Below are 24,069 nucleotides of genomic sequence, written 5' to 3' on the forward strand. Positions count from 1 at the left end.
ATGGGCAAGATGTTTATGTGGAAAAAACTTATTAGCAATCAGACCACTAGCGACTTCCACGGAAGAAAGAGTTAATTTTACCTGAGTATAATTAGATTCAGGTTCTCTTTTCTACCTCTTCCAGAATGGACAACAGTAAAAATACTAAAGATCTATATTAACACTGTAAACGTAAGCTGAAGTGGTATGGCGAGTTCTATTACATATCTGATGCTCCTGACTTGCTTTTAGTATGGAATATCAATCATATCTGTAGGGGTAAATTATTAAATCATGCATTTTTTCCACAATACAGAAAGATGAGGGATGTTAGCAGACGTCCCAACTCCCCAGAAGTCAAAACATCATTCAAACACTTTGCAAGTGATTGCTGCTATATAAAAAAAAGCAATTCTTCAGAATACCACCACCAGATCTGGTTTTCTAGTGCCACAAAATAAGCTAAGAATTTCCTATTTCTTTAGGACACATAAGAAGACCTGAAGACTTTTATTTTCCTTTTGACATAGCATCTGTAATAACAAGCGAGCATGTTCGGTACTCATATAACATACAGCTTTACACCTGGACATTTCATGATACAGAAGACATTGTTCTAGAAACTAAGGAAAAAATGGAGACGTATTAATCCAGATGTTTGGTAATATGATGCTTCTTATAAAAGCTGGCAGTCAGCAAAACCCAGCATTTTCAGAACTAAACCTCAAGTAAGCAATGACTTAGAGCAGGAAGTTACCCTGTCAAGGCTTACAGAATAGATTTCATCAACTTTGTCACAAACTGAAGTTACTTTCATATAGGTCTCATCACTGACTTTCAAGAACAAGTGTCTGAGCAACATCAGAAGAAAATCTACTTCTACATTTTATTCTATGTATTGAAATTCCGGTGCTTGCTTTCAATGTGGGGTAAAAAAACCATTGTTCAAAACCACAGACCAATGCAATATATATCAATAACAGATATGTATGCTGTAATTTTGATTTTTTTTTTTTTAAAAAACAAACTCCACACTTCTTGAGTAACAGTGAGGTATATTCAAATAACCAGTCAGACTTCATTCAAATGAATTAGACAACTTTTACTAAATGAAAAAACCTACATTTAAAATATGCATTTAAAACAAAATGGAATTAGAAAAGAGACTTAAATCCATTTTAAAGAACTTGCTCACTGTGTCAGAAATCAATATATCTCTTGCATTATATAATGTGCCAGTTCATAAAACGTAGGTTACCAGAATCCTCAATTTAACATTTTCAAAGACAATACTGAAGTCAAGAGTTTTACATCTACTGATGCACATTTAGAATGGTATAAATCTGAAGCCTTCCCCCATAGAATCTTACAAATTTGACAATATTCAATAAAAGCTTTTGTAGTTATATCCAGTAAGTATTGCATCCTAAAGCATCACAAATCTGTGCCTTTCGTTTATCCCACTATAAATTTTGTATCTTCTCTGTATCTTGCCATTTGCCAATGTTAACTCTTAAGAAAGGAGAGAACCGAAAAGAAGTACTGCATAACTCTTGATCATGTACAGAAATTATTGCTACTATAGTACACTACAAAGCAGAAGTCTATACAATAGTATATGAAATTTGATCATGAAAATCCAAAGGATATAATCTTTAGTGACATAAGCCTTACAATCATGTTGGACATTCCTACAGCATTTTCAGCTCACTACTAGGCAGCTAGCCTACTGTCCGTTGATCAACATCAGTTTAAACACACCATCTTATGGAAAAGAATGTCAGCTTTCAAAGGCTTAGCAAATAAGGATCTTCATGTTCTGTGGAACTATGTAAGATGAATTTTGATGCAGGTAGGGAGTTACCTGGAAGCTAAGCATGCCAAAGGTGTTTCATGCTAATAAAACTAAAGCCAAGGTACCACATAATCAAGTTACCAACTAATAGGCAATACCATTTTTGTCCTATCTAAGTTAAATGAAGTGCCATAGCACAGTGTAACCTCAATAATTTAAAATAGAGTAGTGCACAAATTCTTTGTGTGGCAGTTTAAGTTAAAAAGTCAAGACAGGTTTTTCTGTCTCAGTGTGTGTTGGCTAGCTGTCCAGTCTGGGCATTTTGGACTTAAGTTTGCCTTTTAATCACTACCATACTATAAACTTTGCATTATAATGGGGCACACATTTGGGCGGCATTATTATGAACAACAGGAGGCTGGGGGAGGATAAGAGATCAATGGCTGTTCTAAAAAGCCCCTTCCTTATTTCAATTTCAAAGAGAGCTGGGAAATAAGACTAGATACCATATTCGCATCATTCTAGCTACAAAATAACCAAAGTAAAAGCAATCAAGCAACAATAAGACCACATTACACAAATGGAACATCATGCTCTCATCTGGTTTAACTATTACATCAAGTTTTAACTGGGATGTTGGTCAACTTTAAAAACCGTGGTAAATGTGAATATGTAGTTGCAATAGTTTTTTCCTAATATTTTTTTTTACTCTATGCTGGATATTAGAACTTGGAGCTATACTTGTTACAATACAGTGTCGCACATCTTTCTACTAGAAAAAATTAATAAAGATCCTTTACCCGTCTCTTTAAGTTAAACGTGTGACATCATAAAGGGTGTCAAATGGCTGGATGGTTTTACAGTGCACACTTATTAGATACTGTAATATGGAGTTTTGTCCTTGACAGATCTGATGGTGTTTCTACATTATTCCTTTCTTCACCTCTTCTTCGGTGGATTAGCTGTGCGAGGTGGAGTGACTGGACGCCCAGAATTCAGTCCACCATACTGGTACTTGGCTTTCTTTTCAGATGGTTTCAATATCTTAGAGAAAATAAAGAAGTTCTTTTGAGTCAGTGACAACTAAGAACATTTCAAACACTGTTAAGCCAACATGAAATCTCATTCAGCAGGAACAACAGGAGTGAGGGTGATGGTGTGGGGAAATCACATCACAATCCTACAAATTTCTTAATCTTACATACAACAGTAATACTACTTCTAAATCCTTCTAGTTCTACCACTACATTGGGGTGGGAAGGGGAAAGAAAAGGGGCTGAAAACATGTCCAGGAAGGAGCAGGGATTAAAATCTGATCGGAGTAACCACACTAAAAGGCTCTCGGATAGTCCACCAGTCTGCATCATTAGGTACTCTGACCACTAGGTATGACTAAAAAGAATCACCCAATTAAACTTTGAAACAAGCCTCTGAATAGAGGGAATAACTTAATATGCAGGAGTTTGGAAAACAGCAAATCCTATGGAGTTCTCTGGAGAACAGTTGGTTTGCAGTTCTAATTGTCCACAAGCACCAGCCTGCTGTGCAGCCCTTTCTGTAGCTCAAGTATATTATCCTAGACAAACCATATGCATGTCAACAAGCAGACTAATTCAGTCCATATAGCCCAACACCTAAAGTAAAACTTAATGTACAAATATATCATACCTGAAAGGAACACATCAGAGTTTCATCCACACTCATCATGCCCCCTGCATTGTCAAACTCTCCACAATAATTTGGAGCCGAGAATAGGGTGACCAACTGCCGTTTAGCAAAGAATTCATATCCATCTTCAACCACCTGTCAACACCAGAGAAATCAATACAGCTCACAAAAGATAAATTTTGAAGAAAAAAAGCCAGTCTTGAGGCAAACAGGACTTACACTAAAGAGGTATTTTATGTCTTGGCTTTCAGACAGGACAGGTTCAGTCATTTTGTCTTATCTGAACACTGAATGCCAAATCAGGTAGCTTAACCTGTCTGACACTCCAACATTAAATATGCATCAGCTTGACTGTTCAATATTTTCATACCTGAAGTCCAATTTTGCACCGCCAGTTAAGGATTCCCAGCATTTTATGGTTTATACGCAGAATTTGGATGTCTGACCTATTAGTTCAGAGCACACAAGGTCCAGATACCATCTTTGCTGCAACTGTAACCATTAAGTTTCACTTACACTGGTTTTGATAGTACAAACCTCAAGTGTAGGCTTTTTTTTTATATAATTTTGATGCTCTAAAAGTGGGTCTGCCACATTTTCTGAGAGCATAATTCACCTTTAAAATCGTGCAAGTAGTATGATGCATCATCTAAGGATGTTCCCTCTTCCCCAAAATAGAAGCCTGTAGTAAGACTAGTGCACCAACTGCTCACCCTCACCTCAGTCCAATCACCACGGTCTTTTGTAAGATGTCATATTTCTATTATAAAGAACTGAAGTGACTACATGAATACAGGAAATTGGTAGCAATCTTGATCAGCAGTTAAGAAATCTTGATATCCATTCCACACACTGACTAATCTTCTAATGTTTTAGCAATAAAATTGCAAGGAGAAATACTTAAGTGTTCTGATAGTATACCCAAGCCTAACCATGACACAGAATAAAACACCTATTTTTATTTCACAGCAGAAGAGATCTTTTAAAATTGACTAAATAATGAAACCGAAATGTTATACAGGAATTTGAAACCTGATGTCCACCTAACTAGGGCACTTGCTTAAAGTAACTTAAAAACTACAAAAAAGTGTATTTAAAGATTGACAATGCCAAAAATAACATTGCTTTCTGCACATTTCAGCAGGTCAAACAATCTATGCCAAAGTACTCTACATAACCAAAATGAAGGCAGCAGTGAAAGCTTTTATGTACAGACTTGTTTGTAGAAACATTCAAAGTGAAGCAGAGATAGTTTAAGCCACAACTATCAGAGAACTGACTACTACTGAAATGCAAGAACTCTGAAACTTCAGCGTAAATCTTGAATTCAAGACACTTTGCCACTTTAAACCTGGACACTTTACCTCGGACATTCATATACAACAGTCAACAGACAATACAGAAGAAAGATCAACGGGGAAATCTAGTGTTAGTATTTTACTTCACTGACATTAGACACTCAGTTCAATATGAGTCAACAGAAGAATACAGCCCTATAGTCCCTTTATTAGGAATATTTTTTTCCTGTAAGTAACCCAATGCAAAGTTTCAAATATATCCTACTGGTAAGCAGCACCAAAGAGGCAGAAAGTCTAGTAGAGGTTTTAAGAAGTAACAGCAGCATAATTCATACCTGGTGAGCTCGACAGATCAAATCCAGATCATGACGATTCAGAAATTTACTGACAACATCAGCACCAAAAGTGAAAGAGACCCCACGATCATTTTCACCCCAACCTTGCACATCTTTGTCTGGGTCAGACCACAGCAGGTCACACAGCAAGCCTTTGAAAGATAATACAAGTGAAGATGCTAGTCTTAGGACATATAATTCTATAACGTAAAATAGTTTTATTGTAATTACCAGAGCAGCTCTCCTAAAGAAAATAAGCCTTAGCAACAAAATCAGCAACACAAACTGCAACTCAGACAAAAGATATGATCTGCTTAAGTCTGGACATTTTTTTCCCCCCTCACCACTTTACCTTGAGATAAAACATGCCAGAGCCAAACAGTTCTCTGAAATAATATTTAATTGTAATATTCAGCATGTTCACAGTCAGCATTTGAGGAGTTTAAAAATACTGCAGTAGGTGCATTTTAAAAGACAACCATCAATTTCACAGCTCACCAAGAAAGCTTAGTTTGAAAGCTGCAGCAAATTTTAAAATCGTATGCGAGGCCAGCCATAAATACAGCAAATAAACTTGTACCACAAGCTTCTGAATATGGAACAGCTTTGATTCTTATCTTTCTTACCATATGTGAAGAACCTTTATGTGACTAAATCAAAATTTAAGGTGGCAAAATTCTGCTACATTGTTTCAGGTAGCACTTTCAGTTTGCTTGGACTCCTGTTGACTTCAAAAAGCCTCACACTAACTAGTCTGGAATCTGAATTAGAACAACAAACCCCTCTGGCGTTTTAGCACTGGTCAAGATCTTTTTTCTGCTGCCAACAAAAGGTCAGCTAACTCTGGAGTTAAAACTGAGTACTAAAAAAATTTCTCTAGATCAATTTTAACACCTTTATACATAGAACTTACAAAGAGTTTTCACATGAGAAAGAAGCAGGCCAGTTCAACTACAACGCAAGCAAACCAAAAAGCATTCAAAGTGTATTCCAGCCTTCCATGAAACTAATCTTTCTTCACCTGTGATGACTAACCCTTAGGCATTTAAATACTTAAGAGCATTGTTTCACAACGTGAAAGGGATGCCAGCAGGCTCCATTATCTGGCACTCAGAAGTTCAATTTACAATTATGTCTGGTTATTTGCTAAACAAAATATTGAAGACACTATTTCTTAAATAACAGATCCTTCAAGTTGTAATCAAAACTGATGTCTGAAACCTACTGTGCAACTAGCCCATTCTGTATTTAGATATAGATATAAATGGTCTTTGGTGCCAGTCACAGTTCCTCTCTAGCAAAGGCTAAGATTTTATTTGCTTTTAGAAGACAAAGAACAGAGCAAGTTCAATGCCATTTTAGATAAGCTATCTAGGAAAAAAACCTACTGAATACAGACAGCATATGACCAAAACTTACTTTACTGAAGTTTAGTTCTATATTGAATAACATGTTTTTCAAAACAGAACTGTTGCACTGCAATCCCTAACAGTTTCTTATAATGAATTTCCAACTACTGACAAAAGCTGCTTGTCTCAGCTGCTTAGGGAGCGCTTCCTCTTCTATTCTCTCCCCAAAATCAAATAATCTTTAGGGTTATACACAGCAATAGGCAAATCTGTCCCACAATCTTTAGCAGTGGTGTAACAGAACCCTGCAACAAGACTGTCTAAATGAAGCTATGCTGCCCAAGTAGGTTTGTATTTTAACATGCAGTGTCTACCATTGCAATATCTTAGGTTGACCAGGAGTGCATCATAACCAGCTGATACGAGGCATTCGAGATTACACAGAAGAGGGAGTTACAGTTTCCCAATAAGCAAATGGTTTGCAACGCTGACCAAAACACATCATTTATACCTTGGCCTCACAAAATGCAATTACTTTAACAATTACCAAAGCTAAGTGATTTAAGTTGGAATAGAGTCAGATTTGAGCAAACAGCTTCCAAACCCCATAAAAATGCCACCAAAATAAAAGGTCTTTAAATTGCAGTTGAGGTTGAAAAGGTTCTTCATCACGCTAGAAGAAACCATCATAAGGATCTAATCTTCTCAGCACAAGTTACACAAACATCTACCAAGAACTTCTGTATCAACACAAACATTCACTAAGTGACATCCCTTCACAAACGGAGAGCTTTTAAGGACTTGTAGCTTTCACAGAAGTGAGACCACTTCAGTTTCTTTTTCACTTTTCCACAAGATTACTTCCATTCTGTAATACTGGTCACCTTAAGTAGTTCCAAAAGGCCAAGATCTATGTGACTGTACCATATGCAATCATGCCTCTGATGGGACATTTCATTTTTCCTCTGCTGGTAAACATCCAGCTATTGCTTCTGAAAGCAAAATTAAGACTGCAAACCACTCTGTAGATCAAAAGCCTTTTTTAAAAATCTCTATGCTTATTTTTAGGAGGTACTAAGAATACATCGATTTCAGTGGAGTATCCATGGAAACCAGAACTACATTCTGCAAGGGCATTCCTGAAGTGGGGGTGGCTCAAGCAGTAGTAATAGCCTGTTGAATAGAACTACCTTTTCTGAGAGCTCTGATAAATGTAAAGATTGACTCGTTTGTACTGACATTTATTTGGTTATGCACTGAGTGAATAAGTAGCATAAAAGGAAGAATAATGTAGTAATTTATACTACAGAAACACTCATTCAGCAGTCTAGTAATGCTTCTGGGTGTCAAGTGTGTATATACCAGCTTGTAAAGAAATGTTGTTGTTTAAGGGACAGTACATATATTAATGGTAGTCCCTGAATTATTCCTGTGCATCAGCACTGAGGAACACTGCAGAAGTAGAATTCTTTTATTCAGAGGTTAAACTGTAATTGTAATTTATGTTTTAAAAAAGGTTTAGATGTGATATCTCCTCTGAAAGTTAATTTCAGACCACTGTTGAAATCAACACTTTAAAAAAATATTCCATTCCACTGCCTGACAGTCTTTTCAATCTATTAGTAACAAAATTTGGAATAAATGGGACACTGAGGAAGATGATTAATTAAACCATTCAAAAGATTATTGTACACAAAGCACTGGCCATTTGCATCCAACATCTTTATACAAAGTATTAATGTATTATAAGAAAATTTCAGGACTAGCACATTGATACAAGAAATTGAAATCGCAACTGCAGTGAAGTAGGAGCTATACTTTACAAATTTAGAGAGGAAGGAGATATGACCCCACGTAAAGAGAAGCCCAAACACTTTAAATAATATTCAGCAAGCTTTAAACAGTTATGTTCTCTGATAGACTAAAAGGTTTGGGTGTGCCTAACCAAAGCAAGAAAAAGAACTAGCTGTTCAGTTTCATTTGACCTTTCACTAGGTTTCTAAGTTTGTTTTAAGGCAAACTTGTGGATAATGTATTCAAGCTTGGATAATGTATCCTACTCTTATGACAAGCAACAACATGGGCTATAGCCTCTAACGTATCAGATAACTTAGCCATCATGAGCAACAAGACTCATGCCCTACACAGACGTCACCAAGAATACTGTACTATGGACAGAGGTTGTGTTAAGTCACAGCATTGCCTGTACAGAAATTGATTAAACATGTTTCATTTTTAAGACCTACTTACAGTAAGTTCCATGTAACTCACCTGTGTCAGGAACATCTGTAGGTCTCATAATTCTCCGGATCTGCTCCATTGACTGGAGATCTGGAGACAGTCCTGTAAGTACAAGAAAACAAGTGACTTATCTATGTATTTTACCTGTAACAAGGGTTCCAGAGAACACACAATTAGAGGTTCAAAGTCATACAGCAGCCATTGTTTCCACTGCAATATAAACAAAAGATAGTTTGCTATAAGACAATTAAGCTCCTGAACAGAGGGACAGAAAATAATGCAAATGAAATTAGCAAGGGGTTTTAATTGTTTTCCTACCATCTTTTTAGCTACATAGCACAGAACTCTACAGTTAACTATGTTCTCTTAAACAGGTTACTAGAGAGAACCAGTGAAGGACAGCATTTCAATTATCTAACACAATTAAATTGGGTGCAGGTGACCTTTACAACCACCTTACTTTATAAAAGCTAGAGGAAAATCCCCTGCCCAGCTTTGAAAGACCACAGCCTGCAGGTGTGACTGGAATCATGTCACATCTCTTTATTTCAGTGTTTTACCACATATCAGCTGAGCAGCGATCACTGGATGCCGTAAACAAATACTAGACAGAAATTGCAATACATAAGGAACACAGAGGTAGTCATCTACTATAGCTCAGCTGCTTAGTCACTTATAAAACCATAGTGCCTTGATTACCCAAAATATCATTTATCACAGACATAGCTCTCTTTGTATAGCTTTGCCATATTAACATGCAATTACAGCCAAAACATGGGATTCCAAAGCCACCCTTTGAACAGTTTAAGTACGAACTCTAGAGCTTTTCTACTTGAGCATACAGACATGAAAAGGAGCCTACCAGATGCTCTAGCATCTTAACACATCCTTAAATAAGGGTCCTGAAGTGACTTAAATAACTTAGGCCAAGATTACCTAATTAAGAAAGTTGCAAATTTGGAAATAGAGCATGATGACATAATTTGTGATGAAACTTATTTCATATTATCAAGCCTTATCCATTTGACTTGGTCAAGAACTTTGAACATGATGGAAGAAAACCTGCCATTGGAAAGGAATCACCGCATAAAATAATTTCAACTGACATCAGAGTTTGCACAGTGGCAATGTACGTGTTACAGGAGCAATGACTCCAATGCATTTGATATAAAGACTCGAAGAACTTCAAGTATTAAGATTTTAGACTTCTGTTGAAGCTGTCCTGTGATAAAAGTCTTCTACCCTCATCAGCTTGTTAAGGGTGTCTTCACAACATTACCTTGAGGTTGTGAAGGATGGCAGAAATCTTACATTAAATAGCGTATCAAAGGAGTTTTAGTCAAGTCTACTTACACAACAATACAGGGATACTAATATAAATACAAATAGATAATCAGCTTTTAAAACTTTGACCAACCTACTACTTCCCCTTCCCCAAGACCTGATCTATTTGCATGCAGAGTACATAAGCAAAGGCATGTGGATTCTACTGATTCTACTCAGCACCACACCCCAGAGATAGCAATGGACAATCTCAGTGAAACAAGCAGTTTGTGGCGTTCTATGAAGTTACAGCTCTCAGCGTTTCAGGTTGCACCCAAAACATTAAGTTCTTTAAAATATATTATTACCAACCATGTCTTAACCCTGTAGCTGTTAATTTTTCTGCTATTTCACACCACTTTAAAACAGCAAACCCCCACAAAACCGCCTGCATGTTTGTAGACCCCTTTGTAACCACCCAAGGGGTCTTCTTTTCCCAAATATCTTCCTAACTCTCCCTGCACAAAAAGAAACAGCTAATGTCTCAAATTCAGATCTACAGACAAAAACTGTACATGATCAGCATTAAATCAAGGAAATAAGAACACAGGCTACTGAAGTTCATTGTCAAGCTGCTACTACTAGTGACTGCTACAATCTACTGAGTACTGAAAGAAAACTGAAAAGTACATATTTGAATTAAGTTGTCTTGTCACATAATGACAGTTAAGCACAGAAAAAGGATCTTTCAGTATACTATCTTCTTGAAACGTAAGAGCAGCACCCCTTCCCTAAAGGAAAACAGAAAATGAATTGTCATTACTCCTGGCAGACTCATCAACTCCAGACTCTAGATTTGAACTACTCCCTGATGAGGTGGAATTGGTAAAGTAAGAGTAACAGTTACTTATTTTTATAGTGTAATCCAGGATGATCCGCAGGTCTCTTTGGATACTATGTAAGATTATCAAGTAGACTTCACCTTCAACATACACTTCATTGTCACTAATGTCACAAGAACAACAGAATTACAGAGCTTGAAAGTACTGCATAAATCCAGTATTCTACTAAACTAACATGACTTCCGTCTCGGAGGTTAAAGCCAATGTGATAAGACCAAGTGTTCCATCAATATGACACTACAACATGGACTTAGTTTATAGAGACTTGAAAGTAATCACATAAGGTCTCTAGAACTAGAGAGGGGTGTCACATATAAGAGGAGAATACTGTACAGCATACAAAGCAGAGCAAAGAGAGAAGTAAGGAATGGTTATGGAATAAGCTTTAATGAAGCAAGATAAAGAGCAAAGTCAGAAGTCGAGAGGAGAGCCTTAAGAAAAGGCCAAAATATGACTTGCATGAGCAACGTGGAAAGACAGGGAAGAGAGAGAGGTAGGTCTTGGGAAGGATACAATGAAAGATCCTTTCAGCGGCATGAACATTTGAAGACAAGGATGGCAAAAGAGGTTTGATTTATATTGTGAGATAGAGAACTCAAACCAGCAGATGCCCAGAAAAGTCTAGGTAAAAAAAAAAATCTGACTGAGGATTTTAAGCTATTGTAGATAGCCTACTGGGGTAAGTTAGGTGCCTTTTGTTTTACTATGTTATGCGGTTTTGCAAAGTTTTATTATATATCCCAGAGGACAATATTTTAAAAATAAACTATGCAAAAATGCGCAATATAGTAAAAAAGGCACCTACCTTATATCTACATGCTAGCTTCAACCTCCAGCAGAGTTGAATGGTTTATGTTGCTGCCTCAGTGTTTATTATAGTAGTAACATCATGAAAAGGCGTTGACAGTCCATGACTTCATGGGATCTGGAATGCAGTTTGGATAGGATTGGAGAAGAGCGGAAAAAGGGCAAGACTTATGTGCTGAATGTCCACTTTCATTTATTAGGAGCACACAGCGCATTTAGTAATCTTTTCACTTTATTTCACAGCTGCAGATCAGTTGCGAGTGATAGTCATTTCAGTTACAGATGAAGCCTGTACAAGTTTAAGGGAAAATTAGCATTCAATAAAGTAAATACTGCTTTTCATAACAGGATCCTTAAAGCATACTATGTACAGAAGTTCTCCTATTGATAAAAACCAAAAGATTAATCCCAAGATATTATAATAATATGTTTATAATAAAGCTTTATTTTTTTTCCTTGAAAAATACCTTTCTAGGCTTCTTGCTCATAAGTCAGGTCTCAAGCGCATATACACACAAAACTATTGGATTTGTCATAGAACATAGCATTCTACTCTACCTGCTAAGCTTCCTTGATTACCTCCTACCACCCATCTAAGCTTGTTTGCCTGAAACACCACAGTATTTTGTCGCTGTTCATTCTCTGCTGTTTCCCAAATAAAACAAAATTTGAAAAAGTGTAATGATAGTAAAAGAATAATTCCTCTGCCAGCTTTTTTAAAATCAAATTTATTACACAGCTTTAGCCACTGATAAGCAGCTACCTTGGTGCGGAAGTGATTTTGTATCTCACATTCTAAAAATTATGAGATCTAGCCCATAAAATAGGTACCAGTTCTTAAGAAAAAAAGATGACAACACACCACACTGACTGCAAATGAGATGAAAAGATGACCTGTGAGAAAACAAGTACTTTAATATGTCCATGCTACCTGGAGACTGGCAGATTCAGCTCTCTATCACTGCATTAATTCTGTATTTAGAGAGATGACAATACCTCAGAGCATATAATGCTAACACTCTAATAGCTTATACTAGCAGGCACTGAAGGCAGAAGCTTTTAATACAAGATGCAAGAAGAGCCAGAATCATTTCTACAGAACATTCCATACAGGCAGAGCTCTTGCAGAGGTACCTGTAATTAAAGGCAGGATGACAGCCTTCAATACAACCTCACAAAGTCTGGAAAAGTCTGCTCAGGAATTCTGGGTGCACGCTATTTCTAATTCCAAATGGACTTGTTCAATCAAACTAGAGGTTCCTGCAAGTGCTCTCACTTCCACTGATCTCCAATTACCTCACTGACAATGCAGGTGTGACACCCACCACACCATCTGGATCACTCAGTGCAAGGCATCAAGTTGCTTATTAATAGAGGTAGTTGCAAAGACAGCTGCAAAAAGACAGGACAGCTCTTACAAGTAATTTAAAATTGTTGCTAACTGTTTGACTCTGCAAGGTCCTGAAAACCTGTGAGCATCATTGCCTGTAAAAATATGGGGAGTCCCCTTCTACGAAGAAGAGTGCTGAAGTAAGTTCCAGTATTCAGACAAGTCACCTGCCTCAGTCAGATCAACATCAAACACTTTTTTCACTACAAGAACGGGGTAGCACTGGGACAGGTGCCCATAGCATGCAGATTTTTTCCAATAGTGAAGGTTTTATGGACTCAGAGCAAGCCATGGCTGACCTGCTTGAACATTAACAAATATCTTCAAGCATCAGGCTTAACCATGTGACCTCAGAGGTCCCTTCCACCAACATCTTATGAAACCAGCTAAAGAGGCCAAGACTATAGAGCTGGGGTTACCTGTGAAAGTTATTCTTTCAATTCACTGCTAGGGATGCTAATGTTAGCTAAGGCTGCACCGATAGAGGGTAACAGCAAAAAGTCATGTGGCAAATCATCAAGAATTCTAGCATTCAGTATCCTTCACAGAGCCATAAGGATGCTGAATAGATGCACTTGCCCCTCCCTCAGGCAAAGGGCCATGTGTATCAGGTAAGGATGACATCCACCTGTTGCCGGGTGCACAGACAAGCACAAGGTGTAACAGCAGCCTCACAGTCTCCAGCTAAATATCAGGTATGCACATCCACACCCCATTTGGTATAGCATTAACCCAAAGATCAGTTTAGACACAGCCTTTAAAAGCAGTTGTCAGCTTACCTCCATGACAACAGAAGATCTTCTCATCCACAATGGCTGCAATAGGCAGACAGTTAAAACAGTCTGTGAAGGTCTTCCACAGCTTAATGTTAAATCTCCGCTTGCCTACAAGAACAGCATGCCACATTAGGAAGAGAAGTTTTTTTTCTTAAAGCCAACCTGCAATACCTATCACAACCTGACCAAAAATGCTAGCAAACTGTCTTCACAGGGCTTTATTTCTGTCAGTGTACTTAGGTTTCAGTCTCCTGCAACAGCATTTCAAGGACATCAGAAGAGCAAATAATAATTCTCTAGAGTGACTTTAACCTTGGTTTGAATTGATCTTTTAGAAAATGTCAAAGCAAGTTCACAGAATATTGAAATCCTTGCAGTACAAGAGTCACTACTAGAAGCATCTCCAAAACACAGTATTAGTCTGTTACAGTCTTTCAAAAGAAATAGGTTTTGCTTACATTCATCATAGAATCCATAGATCCGATTGATGCTAGCACACTCATGATTTCCTCTTAAGAGAAAGAAGTTTTCTGGGTACTTGATTTTATATGCCAGTAATAGGCAAATTGTTTCCAGAGACTGTTTGCCTCTGTCTACATAATCTCCAAGGAAAAGATAATTAGCTTCCGGTGGGAATCCTCCATATTCAAATAATCGAAGCAAGTCTGTATACTGACCATGAATATCACCTGAATGAGAAAATGTTTACCAAGGATTAGTGCAACAACATAAGGAGTACACAAATCAAGAACTTAAGTCAGCTAATCACTTTATTAATTAATCTTAAAAAAGCATTAATATTTCCTTTAAAAACAGACTGGCAATAGGTATCAGAAAGGTGAAAATCATGTTAATATTACAAATTGAAGTCCTCACTAAATGTAAATAACCCACAGTATTTGCAAAACTGCTGTGTCAGTTATGAAGCCAATCTGAAAACCAAAAGCTACAGAAGTTTTCACAATTAAGCATAAGCTTTCTAACCAAGCTCTAATTTGTTCAAATTAAAACAAGGTCACAAAGACAACCTCTAATTGAACAGTTACACAGCCAGGAAGCCAATATTAAGAAAAAAGTCAATTATTTACTGCAAAATCCATCAGTAATGAATGCAGATAGACCAGAGAGAAACTGAACATTGTACTGGCAGAGAGCACTTCAAAGGTGAACTGCTTGTCCTCCCATAACAGCACTGTACTAAGATTCCCATTCCCCAGCATTTAGGATAACTCTTCCTTCGATGCAATTATTCATATAAGAACAATACAGAGACTCAAAGACTGATATCTCTTACAAGATATTCAACAATGCAGGTATATCTTAGGAAAAATAACTGTCATGTTACTCATCACTGCCAGCTTTAAAATTAAGCTGACTTCCCATGGAACAGTTGTGTGGCAATTACAATACCACAGTGTATCATATCAGCCTAGCAAAAGCTAACTGCCCGTAAGATCAAAGATACCAAAGCTGCTCTACAGTAACCTGTAGAATACATGAGCTGTATTCCAACTGACTGTGGAATTCATTACCAAAGTGACTGAATGCAAAAAAGCTATGCAACAAACCTTCAGCACAAGCTGTATGTTGTTTAAATTTAATACCTCCTGGTCCCTTACACTAAGCATTCTATAAATGCATTTTCATTTTTGCTGCTTGTTCAGTGGCAAAATCCCAATTTTGTTAAGCACAGCTATTCTCCAGTAGAGAGTTAGATACTATGGCCTTAAAGGAAAAAACCCAACATACATATCTCTACAACTTTTTCCATAATCTTAAAAAAGAAAAAAGGTTCCTAAACCTGTATGCTCTCCAGTTCAATTCTTAAAGCATAGATAGGTAAGAGTACATAGCTATATTCCTCTTTACTCTGTCAGAAGGGCAATACTTCCTCCTTTAGGCAGCATTCTTCCGTAACTACTTCTCACTCAGGAATAAGAATAATTTCCCAATTTTCTCCTAATAATGGGGAACCCTATCCACTACCCAATTCCAGACACAATCTGAAGTTTCACTGGCTAGAATAATTTTCACGTATGTTGCAACAAGAACTATTCCTATTCTACTTGATATTTAGAAATCTCCAGGTCACAACCAGAAGAAAGCATAGAAGACTCATCAACAAGTCATTGCTATGCTGAGTCTAGTACTCCAGAACTACACTATCAATACACCCCCCCGACTTCACCACCACCAGAATTAACTGCCAAGTAAACATACTACAGAAAGAATATTATAATTGTGTTCATTGTCTAGAACTACTTTCAGTTACACTATGAGCCAGAGGGGCCAAAGCACTTAAAGAGAATGGAATATTTTATAGAAAAAATTTTGTAAAGGGACCATAGCATTTATTATTCTATTCAAGGTACTTGGCATTTTAAAATACAGCTTTATATGTGCACAACTTGAAGTCTACCAGATACAAAGCCTTACAGTAAAAACTGCACCTATTTTAAAATGGACGTTTACATAAGAATGTCTTTCATCTTACATTAAAACACAGCTATTCAAGATGTAAAAGCTTATTTTGAACTGACTTGATTATATGACAAGACAATCCTACAATGGTTCCTTAGGCATTGCCTGAACACACTAAAATTGTAGTTCAAAGCAGTACAGTTGCATATTTTGCTTTTGGTGAAAGTGATCATCTTTCTTTCACTTTTATCTAAATGCATCTTTGACAATTGCTCTAATATTAAATTTAGATGCACCTGACACTTCCTGGTGCAACCACTGTGTTTGGAACCCATTTTAAAAATAACAAATGCCTTATTTAACTGTGCATCTGCTACCCTATTATTGTGCACCTAACAATCCTTTCAACTGTCTCGATCTAAGCAAATGAGAAACTAACTTTGAAGGAGGCTAATTATACTTTCTAGACTTTGACTTATGTACAACCTAAGTATTTGAGTTTTCATTTTTTCTTTATCTAGGAATACGATGAGACTACTGTAGTCTTTTCAGAGTAACATAAACACAGTGTGGTAAATCTGGATTTTTACCTCCAATTTTATGTCATTAGGCAAGCTGGTCTGGTTTTTCCTCCCTACCCTACCAAGCAATTAGCCATTTAAAAATGTCTTTGCCATTAGTAGTTTGGGGTATATGTGTGTGCGTTTTGTTTTGGTTTTTTTTATTGGTAATATCCTCTCTTAATGTAAGAAACACTGCTACATTAGCTCTGCCAGGAGGAAGCCTAGGAAGAAGCTAATCTATCTTTGTGCATGTTAGTAATAACAAATTCAAAGACTGCTTCAATTTTAATACTATGACACTTTAAGAAGCCTAATTCAAGAAATTTTATGCTTTCTAAGTCTGTGTTTGCTGTTAATAACTTGAAGGATGATTACAAGCCAGTATTTACAATACTTTTGTAACAGTTTTTTACAAGCTTGCATACCTATTAACAACAGTGTACTTCTGAAGAAGTCTAGCATCTTATAAAGGCTTGGAGAGGTAAAGAACACACACTTCTTAGTTCTATCCATATTTGACAGTAATAACATTTGTTAAAACCTGCTGTAAAGCTCAAGAAATTTATTATATGGTAACTAAGCCTAATTTAACAGTCTGCATCCAGTTTTATTTTTTCACTTGAAAGACTAACAATGCTTTCTTTCTTCAACACCATTTTTGAAGTGTTCCATTTCACAACACATAAAGATCTTTGTTTTGCTTATGCTCTGAAGAAAGCAACTACAACATTAAACACTTGGATTTTTTTTTAAAGTAGTTAGCTGCTTTTTGAAATAGTGATCAAAAGAGTAGCATCTCTGTGCAAGCAGTCCCTAGGGAAGTACAAGGGACAGGTTGCAAAATTTGCACTAAACAGGGCACAAGCAGCTCTTACTGCCAACAGAACTTGCTCCTAAATAGCAGGAGAAGCATCAGCAATCTACCAACCGTTAGCTGCCTTTTCTCAACTTAATCCAATCTAAATTGAAAATTACACTTAAGACTGAAGACCTCACTCTATATCACCCAAGTCAAGGTCACTTGCCTATCCCAGTATCCTTCCAACCCACCTAGCATACAACTAGATTAAAACACCTACAGAAAACATATATATGAAGTTTACATACCACAAATTTTCAGAGGTGCCTCTAGTTCCAGGAGAATAGGCTGGCTAAGAAATATTTCCCGTGATTTTATGCACAAGCCCCGAACTTCTGCTTCAGTCATCTGAACAATCTTCCCAGGACGACATCCTCGTACTGAAATGAGATGTTTAACAATGGAAGGTAACTATCACACAGATACACAACAACAGGTTAATGCAGATGTGCTGCATTTGAAATCTATATTTGACAAAAAGCCAGCAGCACATTCCAACATATCTACCAAATGTGTTGGAATTCTGTATTCCAACAAATTCTAAAATTAATCTCTGATACTGTGGTAACCTGTGCTTAAAGGTCTGTATGCATTTCTATTAAATCAGGTTATCAGAAGAGAACAATTTAAGCCTTGCTTTTGTCCCCATTTGGACAAATAGCAATTTCAAAATGTTTAAATTAACAATCCCATTACACAAGAATGTTCACAATTGGCAAAAAAATCCTGAAAACACTGTCACATTAGCACAAGATAAACTCCCTTAGGACTGTTGACTGCAACAGTCAATACAAAGAAAAAACTACAGGCGTATTTACACTTTTGACAGCTGAAATTGCCGTATTAGGAACATCACACTAAAAACTATGAAAGTTTGATGCACTCTTCACTCATAAAATGGCTCGAGTTACTGGAACCTTTATGTCCAAAGACATTCTAAATAGAATGAAACTGAATTCCTAAACCAATAAGTCAGGTACTCAGACCTATATTTAGCCCTAAGTTTTCAAAAGCATTCACATGTCATTGCACTCCAACCAATATCCTCTGGCAAGTTTATCTGCAGCTGCTTCTTTCCACAAATATCTATATGATTCCTCTGTCAGAGGCTTTAATGTGTCTTTAATGAGGCAGCAAAATAGAACAAATGTGTCTGCACTTTGGCTGATCCAGTTCAGTCCTGCATCTCAGCATAAACCAAACTTCAGAGTTCAAAACTAATAAGCCAGAATGTATCAGTGTCTACAACAGGCGAACATCCTGTTCTGCCATCTGCTTTAGATGGAACCAACATTCAGCATTAAACCACAGTAATACCTACAAGAGAAGGTGGTACAAAACTTTAGCAGTTCAAATCCAAACGCTTTCTAACTCAAGTGTAAGACATCACTTCAAAAAATTTTAGCTGCAACTTCAGAAGTCTAATAAGGTAGATTTGTGAACAGAGTAACAAAAACTAGTTCTTCATGCATAAAGTAGGTTCCTGCATTGCCTACTACCCCTCCAAAACAGAAGAGTAAGCTTCTGTTAAGTTTTTTTAAATTTAACATAACTTCCCCTTTCCTTCTATTTCCACTTAGCTCCTAGAAAACATAATTTACAGATGAGATCAGCATCATTATCTACATTGTGCAATGGGGAAAAAAGGGTATGAGAGGAAACAGCTTGTCCTAGGTCACCTACTACTACAGTCCAAAGTGTTAAGCTCAAAAAGCTCTGCTTTGGTTATCAGTGCATACTTTTCCCAGTATAACTGCACACCTGGCTATTCCAACACTGTGCTATGAATTTTTATTTTTTTTTTTTAAGTAACACCAGACACACCTGTTAAACTGAGGTTAGGAAGCAGCCACAGGAACATGTGAAAAGACAGAAATGAAGAATAGTTTTCTCAAGCAGGGAAGATATGTGAAACTAGATCCTGGGAGAGTCAGTTTGAGTGCCAAAATAGCAGGAGGGCTTGTCTATCTGCAGTGAGGATACACTGAAATACTTCACTCATTAGAATCCCACAGGAACAAGGCTGTGACATACAGGACTTCTTTCAGTGAAACTCTGAATCAGTACCAGGTGATAGTCACATATGGTAAGTCACACTCCTTTGCTAATTAAGATTTCAACTATACTTGAAAAAGCAAACAACTTTTTAGTAACACTTTTTTTTGGTTATTCTTCAAGCTAATGCTTGAAGAATACGTATCAGAAGAATACAAAGGCAGACATTAGACACAATCAAGGTGACTAGAAAACAATAAATGCCTACAGGCTTCCATTTCATCACATCTCAAACATCAACTAAGTGATGCATTTATAGATGCCTCTTCAGCCCCATGGAGATTATTAACAGAAAAAAAAAAACTCTGGCTTGACAGCTTTGCACAGGACTTGACTATCCAATTTGTGAGGTACCAAAATGCTCCAACGATCTCCACCTTTTCAAGCACTTGCATGCTGGTAGCTTATAATGATCCCTTTCAAAGACCAGAAACTCATATTGATAGGCAGAACAAATTGTCACTATACATAAGAAATCTCCTAGCTGAAAGAGCAGTCTTAATATCGCAATGCCTATCATTTTATTGAAACAATTGTTATATTTTAAACCCATGGCTTACAACATCAAGGTCACACCGAAGAAGCATGCAGCATAACGAGCTTTTCAGTCCCATTTTTCCTCTACAAACTGTGCATTCTTTTAATCTGTTTTGATAAGCAATAACATTCTCCTATGTATTTAACCACTTTCATAATGTTTTGCAACACCAGAATCAAGCCATTCATGTAGATTAAAACCAAGTGACATAACTGCACACTTTTTACATCCACTCTAGTTTTGGAACTCAAACCCAGGAAAGGCCACCATACACATTAATATTACTGTAAGTAGCACCAGACCAAGCACAGAGTCCAAAATTGAGACAGCAGTTCAAGGAGGGCACGCACAATACTTAAAATAACTTTGATCCGATCAATATTTCTTAGAATACCAGCTTTTACCTCCCTTTGAAACTGACATGGAGGTTTAAACTTGGAACAATTGCTTTATAGGATTGAGGCTTTAAGTGCTGCTGGATGTTTGTGCTAGAAGACATAGTGAACACACAGCTCCTGACTTCAAAATTAACTGCCATAGTCAGTGCATCCAGTGTCTTGGTTCTTTACTTGTTACGGTAGAGCCTTAAACATTGCAAGCCCTGAACAGACAAACCAACAAACAGGGCAGTAACTTACTACCACATGTCAGATTCTCCAGATAAGAGAAGTTTCTACAACTATAGCAACTATGTCACATGCAGAAGAGGAGACAACACACCCCTAATGATTGCAGTTACTTCCAGCCCTTGCGAAGGGTACAAATCTGGGCCACCACACCTTTGCAAAGGTACCCTCCACCTGAACAGTCAGCAGCTCCACATAGCAAACACATAAACTCAGTTACATTTGAAGAAGGACAAAGTCTAGGGTTTCATGAGGAATAATCATGAAGAATATAGTTAAGAGAAACAAAGTTTTCTCCCACAATCCCCTGATCATCAATAGGGGTACTACATATTGAAAAAATGAGAAGCTACTGTGACCCTGGAAGCCTCAGCACTTCACTGGATTGGCAAAGGCACTAATAAAAGGTTCACTACGTAGTCACCCAGAACAGTTGTGCCCCAGTTGAGGTACGAGCACACAAGCAAGACTAAGCACATCTTTCACCAGCTTACACTACAACTAGAATCTTGTTCAAGTTTCCTTGACTCAGCTGAGCACTGTATGGATTGTAAACAAGAGCATCTCTCACCACATTTAGTTTATCAAAAGCCAAATCCCCAAGAACAGATTTAAGAGGAGGTTATAAGAATAAGATCAAGAGTGTAAGTGATGTTGTTCAGACTTGTTTACAAATTACTATAGCTAACCATTCTTAAAACATGCAAGTCATAGCTGTATGCATTGTAAAAATCTGTAGCTCACAAAAAGCCCTTAACAGCATTGGGAAAACCATCATTTTTAATGGCTGTCATTTACCCAGAGCAGAAATAGCATCTCAACATTAGATGTAAATTAATTAATCTAAGATGCAGATGTTGTAAACAAGCTTTGATTTACATAGAAGTCTTCGGCAGGGACAGCAATTCCTGTTGTAATACACTACTCCACGTGTGTAGTGCTATGCCAGAACAAGTCTTTGCTGCAAGGAGCTTAAAAAAGACTGACATAGCAGGGAATAAAGAGAATTAAAAGCAACTATATGCATTGCACTGTCAGGCTATTATTTTAACACAACAGATCCTACAGTAATCCAAAAACTGCTCTAATCAATATTAAAATGGTCTCTGCATCTACACAAGCTTTGAGAAGCAACTTTAGCAAGTCTACTAACTACAATTAGTAATCCAAGGCATGAAAGAAAAACTTCAAAAATAATTATTTTTGTAATCCCTCCAAATTCATACCAGAGAGTAGCAGATTATGTAAGGCAACGCTGGAGAGGAAAAAAATAAATAACACTAAGGAAAGTGGGTCAAGGACTGCCTGTTGGAAGTTCCATGAGCATCACTTTTTGCCATATTCTTTCATGAACTGGAGAAAATACATTTAACCTATTCTGTCACACTGTTTCTGGTGTGCCTCTCACTCTAAGTAACCGAACTGCTCATTTTGTGGCATCACTAATAGAAGTTTCAATTACTAAGTCAGCTGTGGTATGCACAGCCATCCTAGGCATTTACACTGTGTTTTCCAATACCAAATGCGTCCTGTTTACTGGACAAACCCAGACAGACTTCTAACTCTCATAAAAATTGGGCCAGCATCATTGCTAAGAAGCAGTCTCCTTTCCCTATGCTTTGCTTTTTTTTTTGCAGGCATATGCATTTATGTGGCCATGCAGTAAACTGCATCAGTGAACTGATCTTTTCTTTCTAGTACAAAGAAAACAGAACTGTAGTCTAGATAGTTCCCCAAGCTGGAGTCTACATCCACTGTGAACTTGGGCTAGGACTAGTGAAGAAATAAGCAGCTGGTTCTCCTTTTCACAGTAGCTCCAGCCAAGCTTATTTCTGAAATTATGGCTTTAAAGATCTATTTTGCCAGAGTATATCTAAAAAAAACCCCCAGAGTACAACACAAGACTTCAAGCATGCAATTTCACAAATTGCACTCCGGCAGTTCCCACAAGCTTACAGCTTTGGAGTATTTGGTGAATCCTGAACAGCTTCTCAATAGCAAGAGCAGAATGGATCTGGAAGCCAAAGGTGGCATTACATATGACATGGAAAAAAAAAACCAAACAGTCCTTACACTGATTTTTGGAAACATATTCTGAAGTTATCTGCTCTCAGCATTTTTAAAATTCAAGTTATATATTTTTATGGTTTTAAGTCAGGAATCCTACACTAGATTTTAAAGTGTCTTTCATTTTGGAAAGCAAAACTTCTACTGCCTGAAAATATTTTTCTGTTATTTAAATTGTTCAGCTGTCATCCAGAAGCAGCCACTCCCTATCTTGCAGCAAAACACTGAGAGTTAAGCCAGCAATACAAGTTTTCAAAGTTTTAGAATTGCTGTAACAGAACTAAGTTTAGAATGGCTTTCCTTCATGTGTTACACTGGTGGACAACAATAATATAAATGAAGCTCTGCCAGAGCTTTCCTCAATTCAGTAAGAAGCATGTTGCTGAATACACAGCTCCTCTGCATGGTGTATGCAGCAAAGCCCTGTACCTTTCCTAGGGTACATCACTCAATCTTCCCACTAAAAATAGTAGAATCAGCCTTTCAGGGAGTTTTTTCCTTAAGAACTGTGCTTTTATATCCAAGTAATTTGAAAATCTTAATAAATTTGCCTTTGCTGGATGCTCTTAAGTATTTTGCTGAAGATCAGTGATTGCTTGTGAACTCATTTTAGCAGGACTTAACATCAAACACAAATTCACTGCAGAGTAAGAGACTGCCCAAGCCTTTAATTTCTAACCAGGAAAATAACCAAACAGTGAAGTGGTGTTCTTCTACCCAAACTTGAATTTACATTCTTAAAATATATACTATCCAGCAGAATTAATGCTCATGGAGAAGGAGCTTCATTAGAAACTAGTATGTAAAGTTGCTTCAGGGGATACCCAAATAAGCCCATGAAAACATGCAAGTGTCCCTACACCAACCTTCACCCATTATATTTGCTTTTCATGGACAACCTGCTTCCTTACACAGAGGTTCCATGAACTAACTGATGGTCTCAGCCATTCTGTATCATGCACAGTTCCAAGAACTGCTGTATTCAAGGTTGAAGGACAAGATCACATTAGTTACTCCATCCTGTAAGCAAAAATGTGTAAGCCTAATACTTGTTATTGGTCTATATTTACTGTTTGCTTAATGACACTTGAACCTAAAACTCATGCACCTAGCAAAGCGTAAGGTAGAAGCCTCTCA

General features: G+C 37.2%; 1 protein-coding gene across 1 annotated transcript in view; it reads right to left on the reverse strand.

Moving 5' to 3' along the window:
* Positions 1 to 1,060: 1,060 nt before the first annotated feature.
* PPP1CB (protein phosphatase 1 catalytic subunit beta) overlaps positions 1,061 to 24,069 on the reverse strand; it is a 29,813-nt gene continuing 6,804 nt past the window's right edge. The window contains exons 2-8 of the mRNA XM_074818092.1: positions 17,895 to 18,026; positions 14,262 to 14,492; positions 13,807 to 13,911; positions 8,696 to 8,767; positions 5,076 to 5,227; positions 3,443 to 3,577; positions 1,061 to 2,818 (exon numbers count right to left, since the gene is read on the reverse strand). Of these exons, the coding sequence (XP_074674193.1) occupies positions 2,714 to 2,818; positions 3,443 to 3,577; positions 5,076 to 5,227; positions 8,696 to 8,767; positions 13,807 to 13,911; positions 14,262 to 14,492; positions 17,895 to 18,026 (932 nt within the window). The 3' untranslated portion in view covers positions 1,061 to 2,713. The remainder of the gene's footprint in view (positions 2,819 to 3,442; positions 3,578 to 5,075; positions 5,228 to 8,695; positions 8,768 to 13,806; positions 13,912 to 14,261; positions 14,493 to 17,894; positions 18,027 to 24,069) is intronic.

Source organism: Strix aluco, chromosome 3 (genome assembly GCF_031877795.1).
Source record: "Strix aluco isolate bStrAlu1 chromosome 3, bStrAlu1.hap1, whole genome shotgun sequence".
Lineage (NCBI taxonomy): Eukaryota > Metazoa > Chordata > Aves > Strigiformes > Strigidae > Strix > Strix aluco.